We start from the raw sequence: 19,690 nt of genomic DNA, 5'->3' as shown, positions 1-19,690 counted from the left end.
ATTTGGGGATTGGCGGGTATTTGTACGCCATCTTTACGTAGACGCCTCTTTCTAATATATCGTTGTTGAATTGTTCTTGGATTTCCCTTTATTGGTAACGAACTTCTCCATTATCTCTGTTCGACAAATATATATACAATATTATTATATTACAGAAAAATATAGAAAGTATTTGTATGAGGCTAAGGAAGGGGAAGCAACTGCGAGGCTCGGCAATTACTCCCCTTCCGAGTCGAATGCAAATACTTACTGCATATTTTCTGTAATACTCTAATATTGTGTTTAACACTAATATTGTGTTTATCCTGCAATAAGTCAATTTTGACGGTTTTGTTTTGTTAGGAGTATTTAATTCAAAAGTAGGAACCTGTCGTGGATACCCAAGAATTTGCCGTTCATCGGAAACTCGCGACAAAAAGTAGTTCTGAGAGATGGACACTATTTGACGAACTATTGTAAACTGTAACTTTTACTTTTAAACGAGTCATAAACATAACATTAATATTTAAAGTTAAACAACAATTTCCGACATTTAACATGTTTTTCTGATGTGAAATAAATTTTTCCGTGACCTACTTTCACTTTTGACAAAATTATTGATTTTTTGGATTGTGTGTATACACATTCAAAGAGGCAATGTTCAAAGTTGCGCCGTAAAACACTGCGTTGCTTTATTAGCTGCTATACAAACGAAGTAAAAAATTATTTGACACCCGTTATTTGCCCTTTAATGCAGGATAAATCATGACTGACGTTTTGTGTTCGCTTTATTAATAAGACTAACTATAACTCACTACTTACATTTTACACTTGTTTTATTTTTAACAATAAAATGAATAAAACTCAGTACCATACAAATGTATTTTGAAAGCAAAATTTATGCCAGTGTGCGCAACCGGAGAATATTTTCTGAACATTGGCTGTGCGCAACCGCAAAACAATTTCTCAGGTAAATTTGGTCAGCGTGCAATCTTTTTTGACAAGTGTGCGAAAACGTAATCCACCCTTCTGCAGAGATAGGTGAGATACAAATTGAACGTGTTCCGCTGCGTGGAGCTTTCCGATTTCTTTGTTTTACACTGCTTAAGGGCGTGGGTCGTATTCTTTTGTGCATACTTTGTAATATCTTTATTCTTTTTAATAATCATTAACACTCTGTACATGCCAGAAATAAAAAGAGCACTTTATCCATGCAGTTCGTACCATCAATAAAAGTTTAAACAAAGATAATCCCTAGGTCCTTATTTTTCACTTATATATGACAGCGTTCGTCTATTATTTACAATTCACCTTTCAAGATCAATTGTGATTAAAAGTTTTGAATCGGATTTATAAAGAATAAATGATCACTGATACACTCTATGTATATCACATCAAGTGGTTGTGAGCCTTATATGTATTATCAGTGCTTTCCTTGCAGGCAAATTTTCAAATGTTAAAACGGACAGTGTCAATGGGTGCTCTCGGGTACAAGCACTAATGATCATATAGTTTTAGCTCAATCATCGTCGTAACGAAAATTAACTATACCTATCGAATAGAAGGAAAACGTTTCAAAAGGTTTTTTTTCGACAAAATATATGTATGAAAAAGCTCAAGATATAAAGATTTCCCTAACTAGACAATCAAAATTGGTGTGGTGAAAAACAAACAATATATCCCCTTCTCCTGTATTATAAAATTTGAAAATGAATCTGTGAATTTAATAATTTCAAAGAAAAAAGGAAAAGTCAATTCACTTGCATAATATATTTGAAACACATATCATAGCAATTCAGTTATAGTTCCGAATTTATTAGGTTGAGCGTAACTTGAAAAATGATCCGATACTCTAAAAATGCCCGACGACGGACGAACAGACAGATGCACATGGTGTAATATTAAGTTTTATTTTGTATTTTTACAATTGGGTACCGAGAACGAGAAGGCCAAACAACTTATGACGTGGCATTGAATGTGCACGAATTAGAACTAGTTCGATGTACTTCTGGTCAATTCATTGATCTCCATTTTCACAACTGAAGCATCAATTGACACAAACAAAAATATCAAACGTGACAGGTATATATCAGTATGACAGAGTAACATATTTTAATAATTCGTTCAATTGAATGTTACCCATTTTCATAATGCAAGGGTAAGTGGGTTTTGAATTCCCCGGAGAAAAAATTGTTTACTGCGGCTTTGTTTATATACATGTATCGGAGTCCAATATCCAAGTGCGGATCCAGATACTAGTATTTCGTAAAGGGTATTTCCGGAAATGAACGATGCCCGACTATTGTTTGCTCACTTTTGCCAAATATACTCCCGGACTCTTCCCTCGCCCTCAGTACTCCCACTGAATGAGTCTTTCTATTCCTGTTAAAACTTAAGTACCAGTTTTAATAAAAATCAGACAGGAGGTGATTCGTACATGATGTAAAAAACACCAAATTTATTTTATATTTAGAAACACCTACAGACCACATAACCACTCATAGTTTGTCATTTGGTTGTTGCACGGTTGAGATAAACATTATATATTAGAATTATTTCATTACTAGGCCCCAATATGAAGCTTAATATTACAAGCTATTATAACCAATTGAAAATAATGCATCAAATGTAAGAGTAATCAAAAGAATGTTTGAAACTTAAAGGTGTAGTACATGAAGCAACATATTAAATATTTGCAGAACTTAGACAACCCCGTCAATATCTATGTTTCTTGAATGTTCATTTAATTTTATTTCAAATAAACTACATGTAACAGTATTTAAATTGTGTATAAAATTGGCATTTTACAAGAGCTATGATCGTTCTTGATTTGGCTTGATATGGTTGAATTTAAGGGAAGCTGAATGCATGGTTTTCTAAAAAAAATAATTCAGATTTAAAAACAGAAAGGACTATCGTTATATGAAAGTATAACATATGCAGATCGAACATTCTACACCATGAATCACCTCTACCATAGGTAGTGGTAAATTTTTTATATGGATTGGAAAAAAACTGTACTTCAGTATATCAAATTGTCGTTTTCGGTGTTTCATTGTTATATAAGCACGATAAACTTTGCCTGAATTTTAAGAGAAGGTAAAAAGACCTTTGTTGCCGACCACTTACCGTTCAGTGTAGTTCAACTACGCAATGTAGATTTCATTACATTTTAAGATAAGCACGTAGCAATAATTTCCCAATGTTAATATGCCTCGGTTATTTGTTACTCCGAGATACCACAACAATAGGTGAAAATTTAATTATATTTTATTACAGCCCAGTTTACAATATTTTAATTTCCCGTAAATTTAAGATTAAAGAAACCTATATTGAGAAATTGTTGATATTATTTTGTAACACACTTTGTCAATAACAAAGATTAACCAAATTTTGATTTCTATAGATCTCAAAGAGATCCGCTGCATCCGCTTATAAAAAACAAGTGCAAGAATTTGACCTCGATTTTTCGAGTTCCAGAATTTACTACTGAACATTAATATGACAATGTGGAACTCTGTTGAGTAGTTTATATATACATGACTTTGTTCGGATGAAGACGCGAAAGGACTGGAACCCCGGCCTTTTTTCTGGAACAATTTGTTAATATTGTACGAAATTTGGAGACAAATGAACAAATGACACCATGAAAAATTAGACAATTGTGAGTCTCCGATGTCGATACCAATTGTTAATAAAACTTACGACTTTTCCTGTAATAAGGTAAAAAACCCCAAAAAACTAAAAAATTCGTGTGGAGAAATTATACCCCTATTTTCGTTGTTTTTTTGTGTGTGGAATTGATGGAGGGTTCTGAACTTAAATGCTTAAATGATGCTACTCAGTACGAATGAAGGATATCGGAATTTATTGATAGGAAGTTTATACAACCGAAACTATGCGTCTGTCGTTCGCCCATTTCCCATATCACAGTGTGCCAGGCAAAACATTTCCTTTTAATATATCTCTAATTGTCATTTGAACTGTCAAAAAAGATTAAAAATATTAAAACTTAAATAGCTGCCGAGTTCATGATTATGTGACAAGATAAAATCCTGCGCACGAATTCACAGAAAACAATTTAGCCAACTGAATTCAAAATATTTATTAAATGAATTTCCTATATTGATAAATGACTCGGTCATGTATTAAATTGATAACGCATTGTAGCAGTTGTTCTGATATTGTGGACGGTGCGTTTTATATGATGGAGAAGTATTTGTTTTCCGAAAACGAGAAAGTTGTTGTTACCTTTTTCCTGGTTTTATTATTGAACCCCGAGAATCAAGGTAATTATGCAATTTTAGTGTGAGTGGAGTTCTGTAAATTTGGAAATTATTGTGCGGATTAATTAATGCGGTTTTGTAATTAAAAAAAAATAATTTACATACTTGAGAAAACGTCTACTTATAAAAATGATAAGAATTCCACAATGTGCGTTTTAATTATTTTACATTAAAGTTACTTGCATTTTCGCGGTAATTAATACATTTAAACAGCTAGACTAGTGCAACATTTGTAAAATGACGAGAATACAAAAAGTCTACGCAGTCATTTCACTATGTTACAACTAGATATCACAGGAAAACCTCTTTTACTGAATTTGATTTGAACATTAATCTTTGTTGATAATAGACAGATGTTGAAATACATAACCCAGTTAATTTAAAGAACATCACAATATTCCCAGGCAGAACTGTAAATGCTTTTTGTTCGCTACCTATGTACTGATGAATGCTATAACGTTTGCCGATGGTACCAAATATTTGTTAAAACATGTACGTTTTAAAGTAGAAATGTAGCTTACCCTGCCGATGCATTGTGTCCATGCCATTAATTGTTGTCCGAGTCCTTGTCGTTTGTTAGTGTTTTGTCTGTTTCTTTCTATGTAAGCGTGTAGTCGATATTTTTGTGGAATTATTGCTCAGTAAACGTCGTATGACTTTTATATCCTTTAAATCATAATCGCTAAAATACTTACCATCTAGATCTTTACATCTCCAATAGACGATTAACTGCAGAAGCATTCATATTATTCTTATTTATACCATAGTAATTACTTTAAGATGCATATCTGAAACTTTTTATGGTATATTGCACGTCCTTTACTTAGCTACTTTGTAATTATGCTTACAAACTAATAAATGTGTCGATATATATATTGACAATATCCAAAGCCCTTGTCCTGCAAGTTACAAATAAAGACAAGGAGACAATGATAGAACGAGGAGCATGATAATCCGTTGACAATGATCAAAACAGACAAAACACTATAATATATAAAAATAAATAAACTAAAATAAACGCATACAAATAAAAAACAATGTGGATTCCAACGATAACGAAAATGTAGAAGTATGGATCAGATGCACTGGTGTAGAAACAACCGCCATATATGATGTAAAATCCAGGGTTAAAACGGAAGAGAAAAACTATGTCTTCCCACTGGATTAAGTGATCATGCAAACGTTCTTAGTAACCTGATTTCATGAATGAACGGTGATCACATGACCATTCTTTTCACTGAACAGAATATGTCTGTAGACGTACGACGCATCACAAAGCTCGTATGAGACCCCTTAAGCTAGTCATTGAGGTTAAAAAGCCCTCATTCAATCATGAATTTCTCAAATTACAGGTGAGTGCAGACCGTATCTAATGATACAGAGCGTATAGGGTAATATGAACGTTGCTGCAGACAAATAGAAATTTGGGTTTTAGTCTTAATGAAAAGTTTTCGCTTTTGTCATATATTTAGTCTTGCTCCTTCGTTGACCTCTTGTTGCTGGTAAAAAAATGCATCTGACCTCCCAGTGTATCAGTTCTTTTTGATGGGAAGTCGAAAAAAATATCGCTGATTCTTGGATTATTTAGTTGTATAACATCAACACTATGTTGTCACTGATCAAGTATCGCATTTCTTTCGAACCAAATCGATGATGAACTCTGCATCATAAGAGTCAATGAACAGATCGGTAGACAGAGAGAGACGCAAATTATTACAATAGCAATTATTAAATACTAACTGCTTTTTGAAAACCATGTCCATATAACTGGACAAATATAGTCAAAAATAACAACATTTTATCATTGATAAAACATCAAAAGTTATTATAAATTAAAAAAAAAAAACTACTGGAAAAATATTCTTTACTCGATGTATAGTGTGTAAAACATGCTGTTTTAAATAGACTCGCATTTTTCTAATTTACACATGGTTCCTTTAGCAACAGGTTGGGGTACTGAACTTACTCCGCCGGCACAAATTAGTCCATGGATGCACATGCGCTCTCAAGACGACTCACTCTCATTCATTTCCTGGCAACATGGATTAAATTCTCTACCAGTTAAAGTGGATGTACAAGTAAAACCAGTTTCCGGGCCGGATCAAGATTTCATATTTCCTGGCATTGCGTCTGCCCAGAGAGACAGCAGTAAAAATAGTCCCTATGGCGGAATTCTGTATAAATATAACCAGACTTCCGTTTTGTTGTATGCTCCGAATAATCACAAGAAACAAGTTTCAGGATATTCTATATTTACGGGTAAGTCCGTCGTTTTCGGGAGAATCATAGATTGGAAAACCAAATGCTCATTTAGGTAAACATAATCCTGACCAATTCAAACCTAAGCTAAGCTGAACAGTAAGTATTCTCTTTATTAAAAAAAAAGTTTTGATTTTATGTAATGAAACGTATGCTTTGGAAATGATTATATACTTGACAATTAAAAAGTAGCAGAAAGGGCTTCCCAGTAAATTGTTTATATTGAGTTGTCAGGTGTAGATTGTTCGTAAACCTTAATTTTAGTCCTGCACATTTTAGCAGTACCTATCGAATACATGTCACTAAATATTTTTTAATATTTGTTTTTAAATGTTTCATTCACAAACGTTTTTGAAAGTTCCTCTTGCATTCTCATATCTTCCTACGTAAACTGTGAAACATGTCTAAATCTGACCTTTTTTTGACTTTTAAATTTGTTCGGATTAGACAGGTGGTCGGTTTACCAAGGTTCAAATTCTTATGAAATTATGTAAAGTGTCTGATAAGACTTATTTCCGGATTATTTAGCTTTCAGTTTATTGTGATATACGCAATATCAAAACAGATTAGGTAGCAATTTTCACTGACATAAGTGAAAATCGAATGCGATATTACTTACGGTCGTGTCTAGGATCAAAGTACTCGTACACAGCTCTAACTAACTAGTTTTAATCAAGGAATAAAACTGCTAATTTTTGTGCTATTTATTTATTTACTAAGTTTGTGAGTGACAACTGATTACACCCAAACAGGCAAAGAAACACAATTTTAGAAGGTCTTGGCATTTACTTGAAAGCGAAAAATTGACGAATCGACTGAGTATCAAATATTATAAAGTGATCAAAAGTGATCGAAGCTGGAACCAAGCCGGGGGTCAAATAGTAGACCATCGTGTCGCAGCATGAAAGGTTACAATACTGAACACTTTACTTACTATTAATAGTATCATTCCTTATAAGGTGGTTTTGTGTGGAAAGGACCAACACAGCAACAAGAGGCTGACGTGTTAGTTCGTGTTAGAATTTGGGGTGAACAAAACTTTCCAAAACCGGATTTCAATGTATCATGGACTCCTTTTAAACCGGGTAAGTGCACAATATTTTTGTTTCCATGAAATTTCACGTATGTAACAAGAATTTTAAAAAGTAAAACAATCGATAGACACACTGTTGTATAAGTTTGTCAATTGTTAAAAACAATATTAAACTGTTTTTAAATAATTCAATTTAAGTGTCAAATTTTATATGAAAATTTAAAACAAACATATGACAATATACAAATTCTTAAATTAACATGATTAAAGTGTTCATTAAGAATTACGTAACTCATGCAAATATAGTTTTAAAACCAATTCATGTCAGAAAGAACTTACTTTTTGAACTTATATTCTACCATCTTTTCCAGAACTTACTTTTTGAACTTATATTCTACCATCTTTTCTAGAAAAAAAGGTCATGAAAAGGGAAAGTCTCGTTGTTCTCTTTACGCTTCTGTTATTTTAAGGGCAAAAAGTTACATTTTGTAATGTTACAGGCCCAACGGATTCCTGTGCCGTTATGGAATTAAGAAAATATGAAAATCTAAATGAATAAGTTAGACCGAAAGTTGCATATTCTACAATTTGGTATGATTGGTATGAACTACCCACGTAGACCATTTACCAATTCCAAAAGAAGAAAATCAACAATGTGAATATATAATCAATATTTAATTTTCAATATCACTATACTTTTATGAATACTTTGCAAACCTTTAATTATTTTCCCACGAATTATCTTTCCCTCATTCATTTGGTACCCATTTACCTTTCCCCGTCCTTAAATGTATCATTCCCAATATTCCTTGCATACATACACCACTGAGAGTAGAATTAGCACGGTTAAAGGAGTGTATCTATATTTTACAGGGAAACAAGACCAACACCATAATTTAGGAGTTTATCCAGAATTAGTTGTCTTCCAGTATAAACTTGGAACGTCGGGATTTGTTGCTGATGGAATAGGTCTGCTATAAAATATAAAACATGTAAAAACAAAACAAGTAAAATGAATCACCAAGTTTATTTTTTTAATTTTATTACATGGTTGAAGCATAGACTTGGTTTAAGTTTTGTTGTTGCGCAATGAGTATGCGGTAGAATGGACCGATTTACCCGGAATTTACCGGAAACTGATTTACGATTCTATACTAGACAAATTAAGTATTTTCGATTTTGTAAAGTACGCTGAAAAAATATTTCAGATGCTGTGATGCTGTGATTTGAAGAATAATTATCAGTAATACATGAAATTATTAGTTACTGTAGTTTTTATCTTAAAAATCTTACCGCGGTTAATCCCAGTCGACCCTAAAGTAACCAAAGAACTTTCCTGGAATGAAAATGAATGTGATATCCGTCTTTTGGAAGACAGTGTAAGTTACCATTGGTCCTTACATTTTCGTATGAAAGTTAATTTTAAAACCGCCTGAAAATTTTTTTATGAAATTTGCTGATTTAAAATTGATTTAGCTGTGTTACATTAAGTTGCCTGCTCAGTTCGATAAACGAAACGGACATAGATTCGAAATTACTAGAGGCTCTTAAAAGCCAGAATCACTCACCTGGATTGATAAGCCACATTTTGTTTTTTTTTGTGTAAGTGGCCATGTCTTTTCTTGGATAAAATTTCCTAACGCTCCTACATGTACCTAAGGATATTAACGTTCATTGAATTCTGTCCAGTAGTTTCTGAGGAGAAAAAATCGCTGTATAAGGACAATAACTCCAACATGGCTGAACAGATTCGCATGAATTTACCAAGATTTCATCATGCTTGACACTTTTACCCATGTCAGAATTTGGCTAAACCTAACAAATTAGGAAATACATGCGAACAAAACTGCTGTTTGACCCTTATGTTTTATTAGTAACGACTGCAGTGATCATAATTCCCCACATTAGTTCCAGGCAATTTTCATACCAAGTTTAGTTCTAATTGGTCCATTAGTGTCAGAGGAGAGAATATGTTTGCAAAAGGTTTGACGACGACAGACAGCGGAGTGATGGCAAAAGCTAAGTTGGCCCTTGGGGCAAGGTAAACTAACAACATTTAGTTAGTCTTCAATAGTGTTTTATCTTCATATTCATAAATATTATGCTTATGTTGGTTCATATGTTTTGTTCTGAACAGGTTATCTTATGCGCTTTGATAGATCACAGAATTGGGGAGCAGTTTTATATGCGTACAATGACAATGTTGTCAGGATTTGGAGGAACTACATCCATAAAGGTATTCTCGTATTAGCATAAACATATTGATGATTCTCATTTTATATGTCATTAATCATGTTGGTGTTAATTAACTATCAGCAAACGAATCTTAAGTAACATGTTCCAATGCATCTATAATCTCGGAATTAAATACAGACAGCTGTTTTTCTTTGATATACCTTAGATCGGAGTTCTGGCTGTTCTTCAGATTGTATGAAAGAGTAACCAAGGGAACTAAGGTTATACGAATTCGAAAATGATATTTGTTTTCAGTTCGGTTATATATGATTGAGTTTGATCAGGAAAATCCGGCGAAAAACAACTGGAACTCCAATATTATTTATAATAAAAATAGTATGTGTCCTATTTCAAAATAACGGATGTCCTTATCAAATGAAGGTTTAAAGTGTATGTTCCTAATGCATTTGTATAATATCATATACAAATGAAGATGATGTTTTTCTCGACTTTTCATGTTTCGATTCCGTTGTGAATATCGGAACTGCAAAAGGTCTGCTTTTCATTATCTTGTGTCTGCATTATTCTGGGCTCCATAGAAATACATGGCAAAGAGATTTGTTTAAAATTGGCATTTGTTGTCTATGTGACTTTTTCAAATATTTAAAAGGGATTCTAAGTATTATATATTAATCACCAAGCCCACCACATATCTTGGGCTGTCTTTTCAGGTAAACAAAGTGATTTTTGTATTAAAATGTAGAAAACATATGTTTGTGTATTTCTTCCAAAACCCTTGGTTTGAGGACTTGATACTATGACATATATGGTTGTATTGTTTCCAAATTGACATAGTGTACGTTTATACATGTCTAGAAACGTTTGTTATAACTGATGGCTGGGGCAGATCTGGACAAGAAGAGCGTTTCAAAACGGGAAACTACAGAATATTTGTATGGAAAAACTTCAAAGCTGTTGAAAATATTCAAAGTCGTATATTACCATCCAAAACAAACTCTAACATTCCTCTGCACAGTAGCGTTGATCAAAACTGCGATCTAATTCAAGTTATGGTGAGTTTACTAGCTATAAAACGTTCTCTTTAAAACGTTGAAAGTTATTTAACACTTAAAGGTTGAAAAGTAATAAGGAAATCAGGACATTAAACATATACTTAGAAAGAGTAATAAAGGGAACCAAGGTTATAGCGGTTATCAAAAGAATGTAATCCAGGGACAAAGAGCAGACATGGAAAACAGACGTACACAACAAAGAACATAAAGTAACTAAAATGATACATTATTTATCATACATTATTAAATCATACAAAGTGACACAAGCAAATGAGCAACTCTGAATCCACTAAAAACTGGGAGCATGGACCAGATGCACTGGTAGGGTAAGCGTCCTCTGCTTTCCTAGAAACACCCGCCGAGTTGCTTATAAAAAGTCAAGTCCGGGGTAGACAAAAGAATTAGGGAAAACTATGAACAAATCAGTTTTCATGGCGCAGATGGATATACCGTAGCGATCCACGAGTTCATGATGACGACCATAAAACTTCTGTAGTGATGACTTCAACCATGTAGCAACATAATCCTATTCCAGAAGCCTATTTGTTAGAATTCTAGCGCGATACAAAAAGTCTGCGTAGTTTCGGCAAGCTCTGGCATAACTTATGAGTTGTGATATGAACACTCCATACGCAGGTGCTGAAGGAATGTTGCCACAGATGAAAGGAAAGTCGATAATTCTGAATGAAAAGTCATCACGTGTGTCGGGAAGCTTGGTCAATAGTTTTCCTTTACCATCGATTTCTAAGTGTAGGTCAAGATATGAAGCTGACATCACAGTGTCTGTAGCATCATTTATCTCAATTTCTTTAGGGTAGATGCGATGTAGCAAATTCACGAAATTAGGATTGTTTAAAGATAATACGTCATATATATATATATACAACGTCTCAGAATGTGACGACTCTATTCGCTACATGGCTCCATCGGATCAACTTGATACAAGGAAGATAACGTTAACTTATAGAAGGGCCTGAAAAATTCCCAACGATGTTAGAACTGTCAAATTTGCGAACCAAATTTTTGGTCGTTCCCTCCGCGGGACTCGAACTCGTAGCGCTGTGACATCTAGGCTAAAAACCACTAATTCCACTTTCCATAGGCTTCTATGCTAATTTCACAATATTCAATGGCTTCTCTGGACTTTACCTTAACTTTAACCTGCAGAGGACTATATATCAGCATGATTCTACATATGTCAGCTCACAATCCTCAGAATGGCATGTGGGGTTAGCAGACTTTACAGTGCAGTACTGGTCACCGGAAGTGAAGGGTCTATAAATAGCATGGGAAATCCCAGTGTTTTCACAAGATAGGGGTATATTTAAAAATCATTATGGAGATTAGGCTTCACATCACAAGAAGCAAAATGCACCTATAAAATGTACAGAAATATTTTTCCTTTCAGAAACTGTTTAAATTTTTTAAATAAGATGAGAACTTTTTTCACAGCACTATGAGGAACAGGGGTAATTTCTGCGTAGGACTATTTTTGCGTACGTTCCAAATGCTCATTGGTTGAATTGGTGGTCTGTAACCTAAAGGATCACTGTTTATCTTAGAAAAAATAAATAACTATACAGGTATCTTCCTACACACATACTGAATGCATTTGCAAAGTTTCAGTGAAATGTGACAAGCACTTTTTTAAATATTTGATTTTTAAATATAGGGTAACCAAGTTGTGCGAGCAAAAAAGTGACAATATTCTACCATACTTAAATGCATAAAATATTTGCAAAGAACTTTTTCTGACTTTTCAAATAAAAAATATCAATCACAACTTGTTTTTTAACAATATTAATGAAGAAATAGTTTTAAAAGTAATCATTTTCTGAGAAATTGGTCTATTTTTAAAAAATTATTTCTGACATGCCTCCCCCTTTTTCTTGATCACATGTCAAAAATCCTAAATCTTTAAATTTTCACAAAAGGTGATATATTTGGCTTTAAATTTGTAAATACAGTGTTTTCACATTAAAACATGACCAGTAAAGGGCACCTAAAGCAAAAAAAGTACTCAATAGTGGATTTTCCATGTTGCCATAGGGGAATGCTGATATGGCCTTAACCGCAGTAATGAAAGTGAGTTTTTCCTCATTTCTAACCTAATTTTTGCTCAAATCTACACAAAACTTGATTTCAAGTGCTTATTACCACCATATTTAGGTAAATATAGCCCTCAAAGTTTAATATTTGATATTTTAACTAAAGTTTCTACACTTTTTACAAGATAGGACATAAAAATCAGCCAAAAAGACCAATTTTCCATAATTTGGACCTATAACTTAGAAAAATGCATATTTTGAAGGATTTTTGTAGTGTATTCCTCTCATGGCAAAGTTAACAAGATCTTCAAGTAGTTTAAAGCTATTTCAAGAAACTTTTCATTTTGCCATGGCTTCAGCTTAAGGCTAAAAACCACTAATTCCACTTTCCATAGGCTTCTATGCTAATTTCACAATATTCAATGGCTTCTCTGGACTTTACCTTAACTTTAACCTGCAGAGGACTATATATCAGCATGATTCTACATATGTCAGCTCACAATCCTCAGAATGGCATGTGGGGTTAGCAGACTTGCAGTGCAGTACTGGTCACCGGAAGTGAAGGGTCTATAAATAGCATGGGAAATCCCAGTGTTTTCACAAGATAGGGGTATATTTAAAAATCATTATGGAGATTAGGCTTCACATCACAAGAAGCAAAATGCACCTATAAAATGTACAGAAATGTTTTTCCTTTCAGAAACTGTTTAAATTTTTTAAATAAGATGAGAACTTTTTTCACAGCACTATGAGGAACAGGGGTAATTTCTGCGTAGGACTATTTTTGCGTACGTTCCAAATGCTCATTGGTTGAATTGGTGGTCTGTAAGCTCTATGGCAACACTGTCTGCACAAAGTCTAGGGCCCTAGACCACTCGACCAGCTAGGCTATATAAAAATATAGCTTTCGCTGGCCGGGTCATTCCTCCTCGTAGGATTAATCTAGGGCTGTAACTTAGTACACGATGTATGGTAGTACGGGACATCCTACATAATAACACCTAGATGAACTGTCCCGTACTACCATACATCGTGTACTAAGTTTCCTCCACGTAGGATTAATCTAGGACTGTAACTTAGTACACGATGTATGGTAATACGGGACAGATCATCTAGGTGTTATTATGTAGGATGTCCCGTACTACCATACATTGTGTACTAAGTTACAGCCCTAGATAAATCCTACGAGGAGGAATGACCCGGCCAGCGAAAGCTATATTTTCATATAGCCTAGCTGGTCGAGTGGTCTAGGGAGCTGGACTTTGTGCAGGCGGTGTTGCCATAGATGTCACAGCGGTACGAGTTCGAGTCCCGCGGAGGGAATGACCAAAAAGTTTGCTTTGCAATTTGACAGTTCTAACATCGTTGGGAATTTTTCAGGCCCTTCTATATATATATATATATATATATATATATATATATATATATATATATATATCGGAAACTGAGATTAAAGCTAAACGATATTCTTTATCACTAACGTGACTCTTCGTATTATATCCGCTTAAAAATTCTTTCCCTTTTTTAAAATTTTATCTGTTACAAAACACTGCTAAGTATAATTTGGTCAGATATCAATTTAAATATACCTGTGTATTTGAAGTTCTCTGAAGTCACATTGGCTGTCTTATGCTGTTATAATCACAGTTTCGTATGGTAGTTTTTTCATTGACACATTTCTCTTTTCCACGTTTTCCTTTTTGTGATAAACAATTATATAATATGCAGCTATAGGAACAATGATCTATCAATATGAAATCATATCCTTATTTTCTTTAAAACGACATTTGTAGGTTAAAGAATTGCCAAATGGACCGAACATGAACGCAGGATTTTTATTCAAAGCAACAGGTGCCGTTCAAAGTATTTTGCTCCAGGAATCATTTAGTGGAGTCGCGTTCTCTTACTCAAATACCTCCATCAGAGCATGGTATCCACCGATTAGTCAAAATCCTAAAGACAAACACTATTTTGTTTACATTGACACAATGTTCGGATCGCCATCTTCAGTAGCAACGAAAGCTTCTCTTGAAATTACAACTTTCAAACTTAATGGGCAATGTAAGTTTGTTTCTTTACAGTAGTTGGTATCATATATAGTTTAAAAGAAATAAGTATTAACGGGAAAGAAAAAGAGGTGAAATAAATTTTATTGGTGGTGATATACACGAAGACGGGAATGCGTTTAACGAAAATCAAAAAGTGAATACGAAACAGAACAGACACTAAGTGAAAACAACCAAATTAAAAAAAGAATCATCCTTAATTAGAGGTACTGATCATAAAAACTATGAATGATAATGCTCACAATAAAGTAGTAAATATAGGCCATTTTTTAAGGTACTGTTCCACCAACTTTGACAGCACAGTCAATGGTAACTGCCACATCGGTACCACCAACAGCATCGTTATCTACAATTACTCTTTCTCCAACGGCGAATTCATCTTCAAACTTCATACCATCTTCAACAACAGCAACAACTTCATCTCCTTTTACAACGACGACAACATCTGCAACAACAACAAAAACAACAACGCCTTTAACAAATTTTCAATTTACAACACCGACATTTACAACGACGACACCAACTACAATTACACCATTTACAAAACCTTCAACAACTTCTACAAAGACAACCTCTTCTGCAAGAACAACAGTACCATCTAAACCCGTTTTCCAAATATTTTTCACAAAACCAATTCATTCAACGGGTGTTACAAGTCATAAAACAACTATGATCATGTCTAAAAACTTATCCACTTCATCGACTGTTAAACTATCACTCGTTCCTTCATGGACTTTGTCATCGAGAATATCTACCTCTGTTTCCGGTATCGCGCCTAATAAACCAGGTACATATCAATCAATCAATACTAAGTATAATAATGCTACATGAATGCAACACAGTTTAGTTTCATCTTGAACATGAGCACGTGTTTGTTGCATTTTCAACAATAAGGAACATTTTTGTCCTCCGCTGTTTTAAACTGCAAAAACATAACATTCAGCTTTACGTTTGAATTCCATAATTACGCTCGAAAATGGTTTTCTGGGCATAACTTTCGAAAACTATACTACATTTCATGAAACATATACAGGTTCACTATTTAGGAATACAGAAGGTCACTACTTGTTCTCTTTTGTTTGAATATAAATTTTGTCGCCAGGCGGACACCTGCGCACTGCATTTGTTGCGATTTATCTTCCCCTGATCAAAAGTTTCGCCATGAGCGATAAGATCAAGAAACATCTGTATAATAATAAAAGCGAGATAGTCTGGCACACACACTTATGTCACACATATTTGATTTGCAGTATACGATTGCATTTCTTATTAAACCTTTTTTTTTTTAATTTCGTCCGTATTTGGTAGAAGTGGTGGAAATATGTATAATCTACCACTTCAGTAGTTAATACTGATATAATTTCATTTTATTATTAGATAAAAGACATATAGAGATAGATCACATACTTGATTCATGTGTGTTTCTCAAATTCATGACGTTTTTCATCTTTATCTAGATCTAAATAAAAGAAAAAAAGTTTACTAATAAAAAAGTATTAATTAAAGATGAAAACATGATATTTTTGTTAGACCTGGTCATTTCTAACACCTAATGTAATGCGAACCAGTAAAATATCTTAACTTGTGTTATGAGAGAGTAATCAAGGGAACCAAGGTTATAGCGGTAATCAAAATAATGTAATCCAGGGACAAAGACCAGATATGGAAAACAGACATACACAACAAAGAACATATAGTAACTAAAATCATACAAACAAAGTAACAAAAGCAAATGAGCCATTCGGACTCCACTAAAAACTGGGAGCATGGACCAGGTGCACCGGTAGGGTAAGCATCCTCTGTGAGAGGTAACTCGATTTAATATGATTGCTAGATTTTGGAAAATAAACTTTCTTGTCCAGATTCAAAATTAAATTTTTAGTCAATAAAATAGTTTTGACTTCACTTCTTTTCTGCCGGTCTGTTTGATAAGAGTTATTTTTCTCAAAAGATAAGTTGATTTACTCGCTTTTGTTTACGGAAATTATTCAATTGTTTTTATATACGCAGTACTTGGTATTGTTCACATACACCGCCTAATATGTCTTTATCAACATGCAGGTTTATTCGTTTACAATAATATATTTTGAAAATGCAAAAAGTTAAGATAAGTATATGCAAGACTTCTATACGGGCAAAGTTCAATATATTAATGTACCCTTTTGTTTTAGCTTTTCTTGTTTTATAAAATTCAATCTCTAAAATTAAAATCTATATGTTTTACCTAAATTTCATTTAATATATCTTATACCATGCATGATGTAATATTTTGTAACCTTTTTACTTGTAGGATGCAATTATAAGCACGATACATCTCAGACTGGAAAATACGGTAAGGTAACATGGTCTCAACTGAGTCATTAATATGATATGCGCAAATATGATGCGTTCTTTTTCACCAAACAGCTGCTCAAATAACGTAATCTTTTTAAGCAGGTCTAAAATATTCGAGGAAAATTTATGGGAAAAAAATTTATACGTTAAAGACTGATTACAATTTTTGAGATATGAAAAGAAGATAAAAGAAAACGGACATAAATAAAAACGAGTACATAACTTGATTATTCATAACACTGTCACCAGATTAACTCGCATGATAAATTTTGATCTTCCATTCATTCATACATCCATTCACTCAATCTTTCATTACTTCTATCATATTGACGAATTCGACGGGACAATATAAAGAAACGGACTTTAATTTATGGACGGACTATATTTGACGCTATATGCTTTCGCACTTCACTGGTATTCAAATCGAATCGGACAATATTTGTTGTCCGGTAGTTAAGTTACATGTAGGACGGAGGATTAACATCGCCGTCTTTCAGGTAGTTTTTTTTAAAATCCTGTTTGTAAAATTCATTTTGGTTATAACTATGATTTAGAGAGGTAATTTATAGATTGGATTTCAGTAAATTGAGACTAGAACGGCTACATCCTGAATGGAAATTGAATTTAACTGAGATTCAACCATTTGCGTAATCCATGGTTAGTTTACTTTGCGGGAAATACTTCATATAGATTATGCATGTTACGTGCATTGCATTTTATTGAACATCCTAGATTACGAATGTTTACTATCATCTTTTATGTTTGAGAGTTTATTAATTTTGCTCGAATTTATTTGCATTTCAGTATTGTAAATACAGTACCATAATATGTACTTTCAGAATAATATTATATATCCTTGAACGGCTAAATTTTGAAGCAGTGACCATATTTATAAATTACGAGATCCAAACCCATAATTTACCACTGCGACGATTCAAGCAAAAATTATTCCGATTTAAACAATGACAGTACATTTAACAACTCATTTTATCAATTCATGCTGAAAATATTACTTTTAAAGGTTTATTCGTACATTTTTGTAGACGCCTGGATATGGTTTGTATTGGGGTTCGGAACATGTCTTGTATTAGTGTTTTTGATGTGGCTTTGCTGGTTCTGTGCCAAATCAAAAGAAAAGAGAATTACAGAGAAAATATCACCATCACATGCATCGTTACCAATTAAACAAAGCTGGAATTTAGCTAACATATGATCGATCACAACTTAGAGTGAAATATTTTCGAATTGGGATAATTGCACATATTTGTCTATTTGATGTAATTGTCACTATCATTTGTCTGAGTGCACGTGTGAAACTGTAGGGATTCCTCTCTAAAGTTTTTAACAATCTTACATTGTTTCTGTTGTTTGCAAAAATGTATCAAGAACTGCTCTGTCTAAGAATCAGGCAAAATGTGTACTATATGTAGAAAGTTTAATGCATTATCCAAGTTTTTAAACCTCATCACCTCCAGAAATAACATCACAAGTGTTAAGTGTGACTTTTTATGATATTGATAGGTCTAAATCAGTTGAAAAACACTATGGTAAAATGGCGACGCAATTTCCCTGCATTTTTTAAAACTTTTTTTCCGCATGTTTCAGGATAAATTTAAATAGCTTTTCGGTTGATTCATACACAGGAAAAAATGCAACGTATGTTTTCATATGTTTTAAAAGATATATGGAAAATTGTGTTTAGGACCAATATGGAAATATATGTTTTTGTGCCTACATAATTATTTGGAAGCAAAAGTTGTTCTAAATTATATGAAAACTTTCCTTTTTTATACATTCAGTCTTATGGAAGACATATAATTAACCATTTGAATTTTATTATCCTAATTTCATGACTGAATTTGTTAGTCTTAAACACTTGTTTTTCATATGATTGTCATGGTGGTCATAAACATATGAAAAACATATGAGAAACATATGTTTTTTAGGTGTTTTGAAAACATATGTTTTTTGGGTGTTTTCAAAACATATGTTGCAATTTTTCTGTGTAGATGTATTGAATATATCTGAGGCAAAAAATGCAAAATTTCCACGTTCGCTATGACTTATAAAATGTTCCACATTTTACTGATGATGAATCAAAATCACAATACGTGGCCTGTACGTGAAAACAGGAATAAAAACGACCCAGCGAACAGAATAACATACAATTACATATACGAACTAAAGATATGAAAAGCAAAACACACACACACACACACACACACACACACACACACACACACACACACAAAGAATAATAATAAGAATAAATAAATAAAAATAAAGCACTAGCTTTTGTACTATTACAAAAACAAATAATAATGTTAGTTTTGTACATGCGTTGCATTTAAATTTCATTTGTTACGTTTGGTTTTTTATTTGCTTATTTCAGTTGTACGCTAAATTGGCAGATTTTGTTGTGCATTTCAGGAAAAAA

The 19,690-nt window shown here is 33.3% G+C and overlaps 1 protein-coding gene across 1 annotated transcript; it reads left to right on the top strand.

Annotated features, from left to right (window-relative positions):
- Positions 1–4,111: 4,111 nt before the first annotated feature.
- LOC148620377 (uncharacterized) lies at positions 4,112–19,294 on the top strand. The gene is made up of 11 exons (XM_088577096.1): positions 4,112–4,268; positions 6,207–6,524; positions 7,484–7,609; positions 8,431–8,526; positions 9,695–9,793; positions 10,609–10,805; positions 14,647–14,914; positions 15,194–15,327; positions 15,409–15,706; positions 17,210–17,251; positions 18,297–19,294. Exons 1-11 carry the CDS (start codon positions 4,112–4,114, stop codon positions 18,464–18,466), a joined length of 1,905 nt encoding a protein of 634 aa, XP_088433222.1. The 3' UTR covers positions 18,467–19,294.
- Positions 19,295–19,690: the final 396 nt, after the last annotated feature.

The sequence above is a fragment of the Perna viridis genome, chromosome 4 (genome assembly GCF_037379345.1).
Source record: "Perna viridis isolate PV_CMFRI_1.1 ecotype Kerala chromosome 4, ASM3737934v1, whole genome shotgun sequence".
Taxonomy (NCBI): Eukaryota; Metazoa; Mollusca; class Bivalvia; order Mytilida; family Mytilidae; genus Perna; species Perna viridis.
The sequence above is the reverse complement of the archived record's forward strand: the minus strand, read 5'-3'. Positions and strand labels throughout refer to the sequence as shown.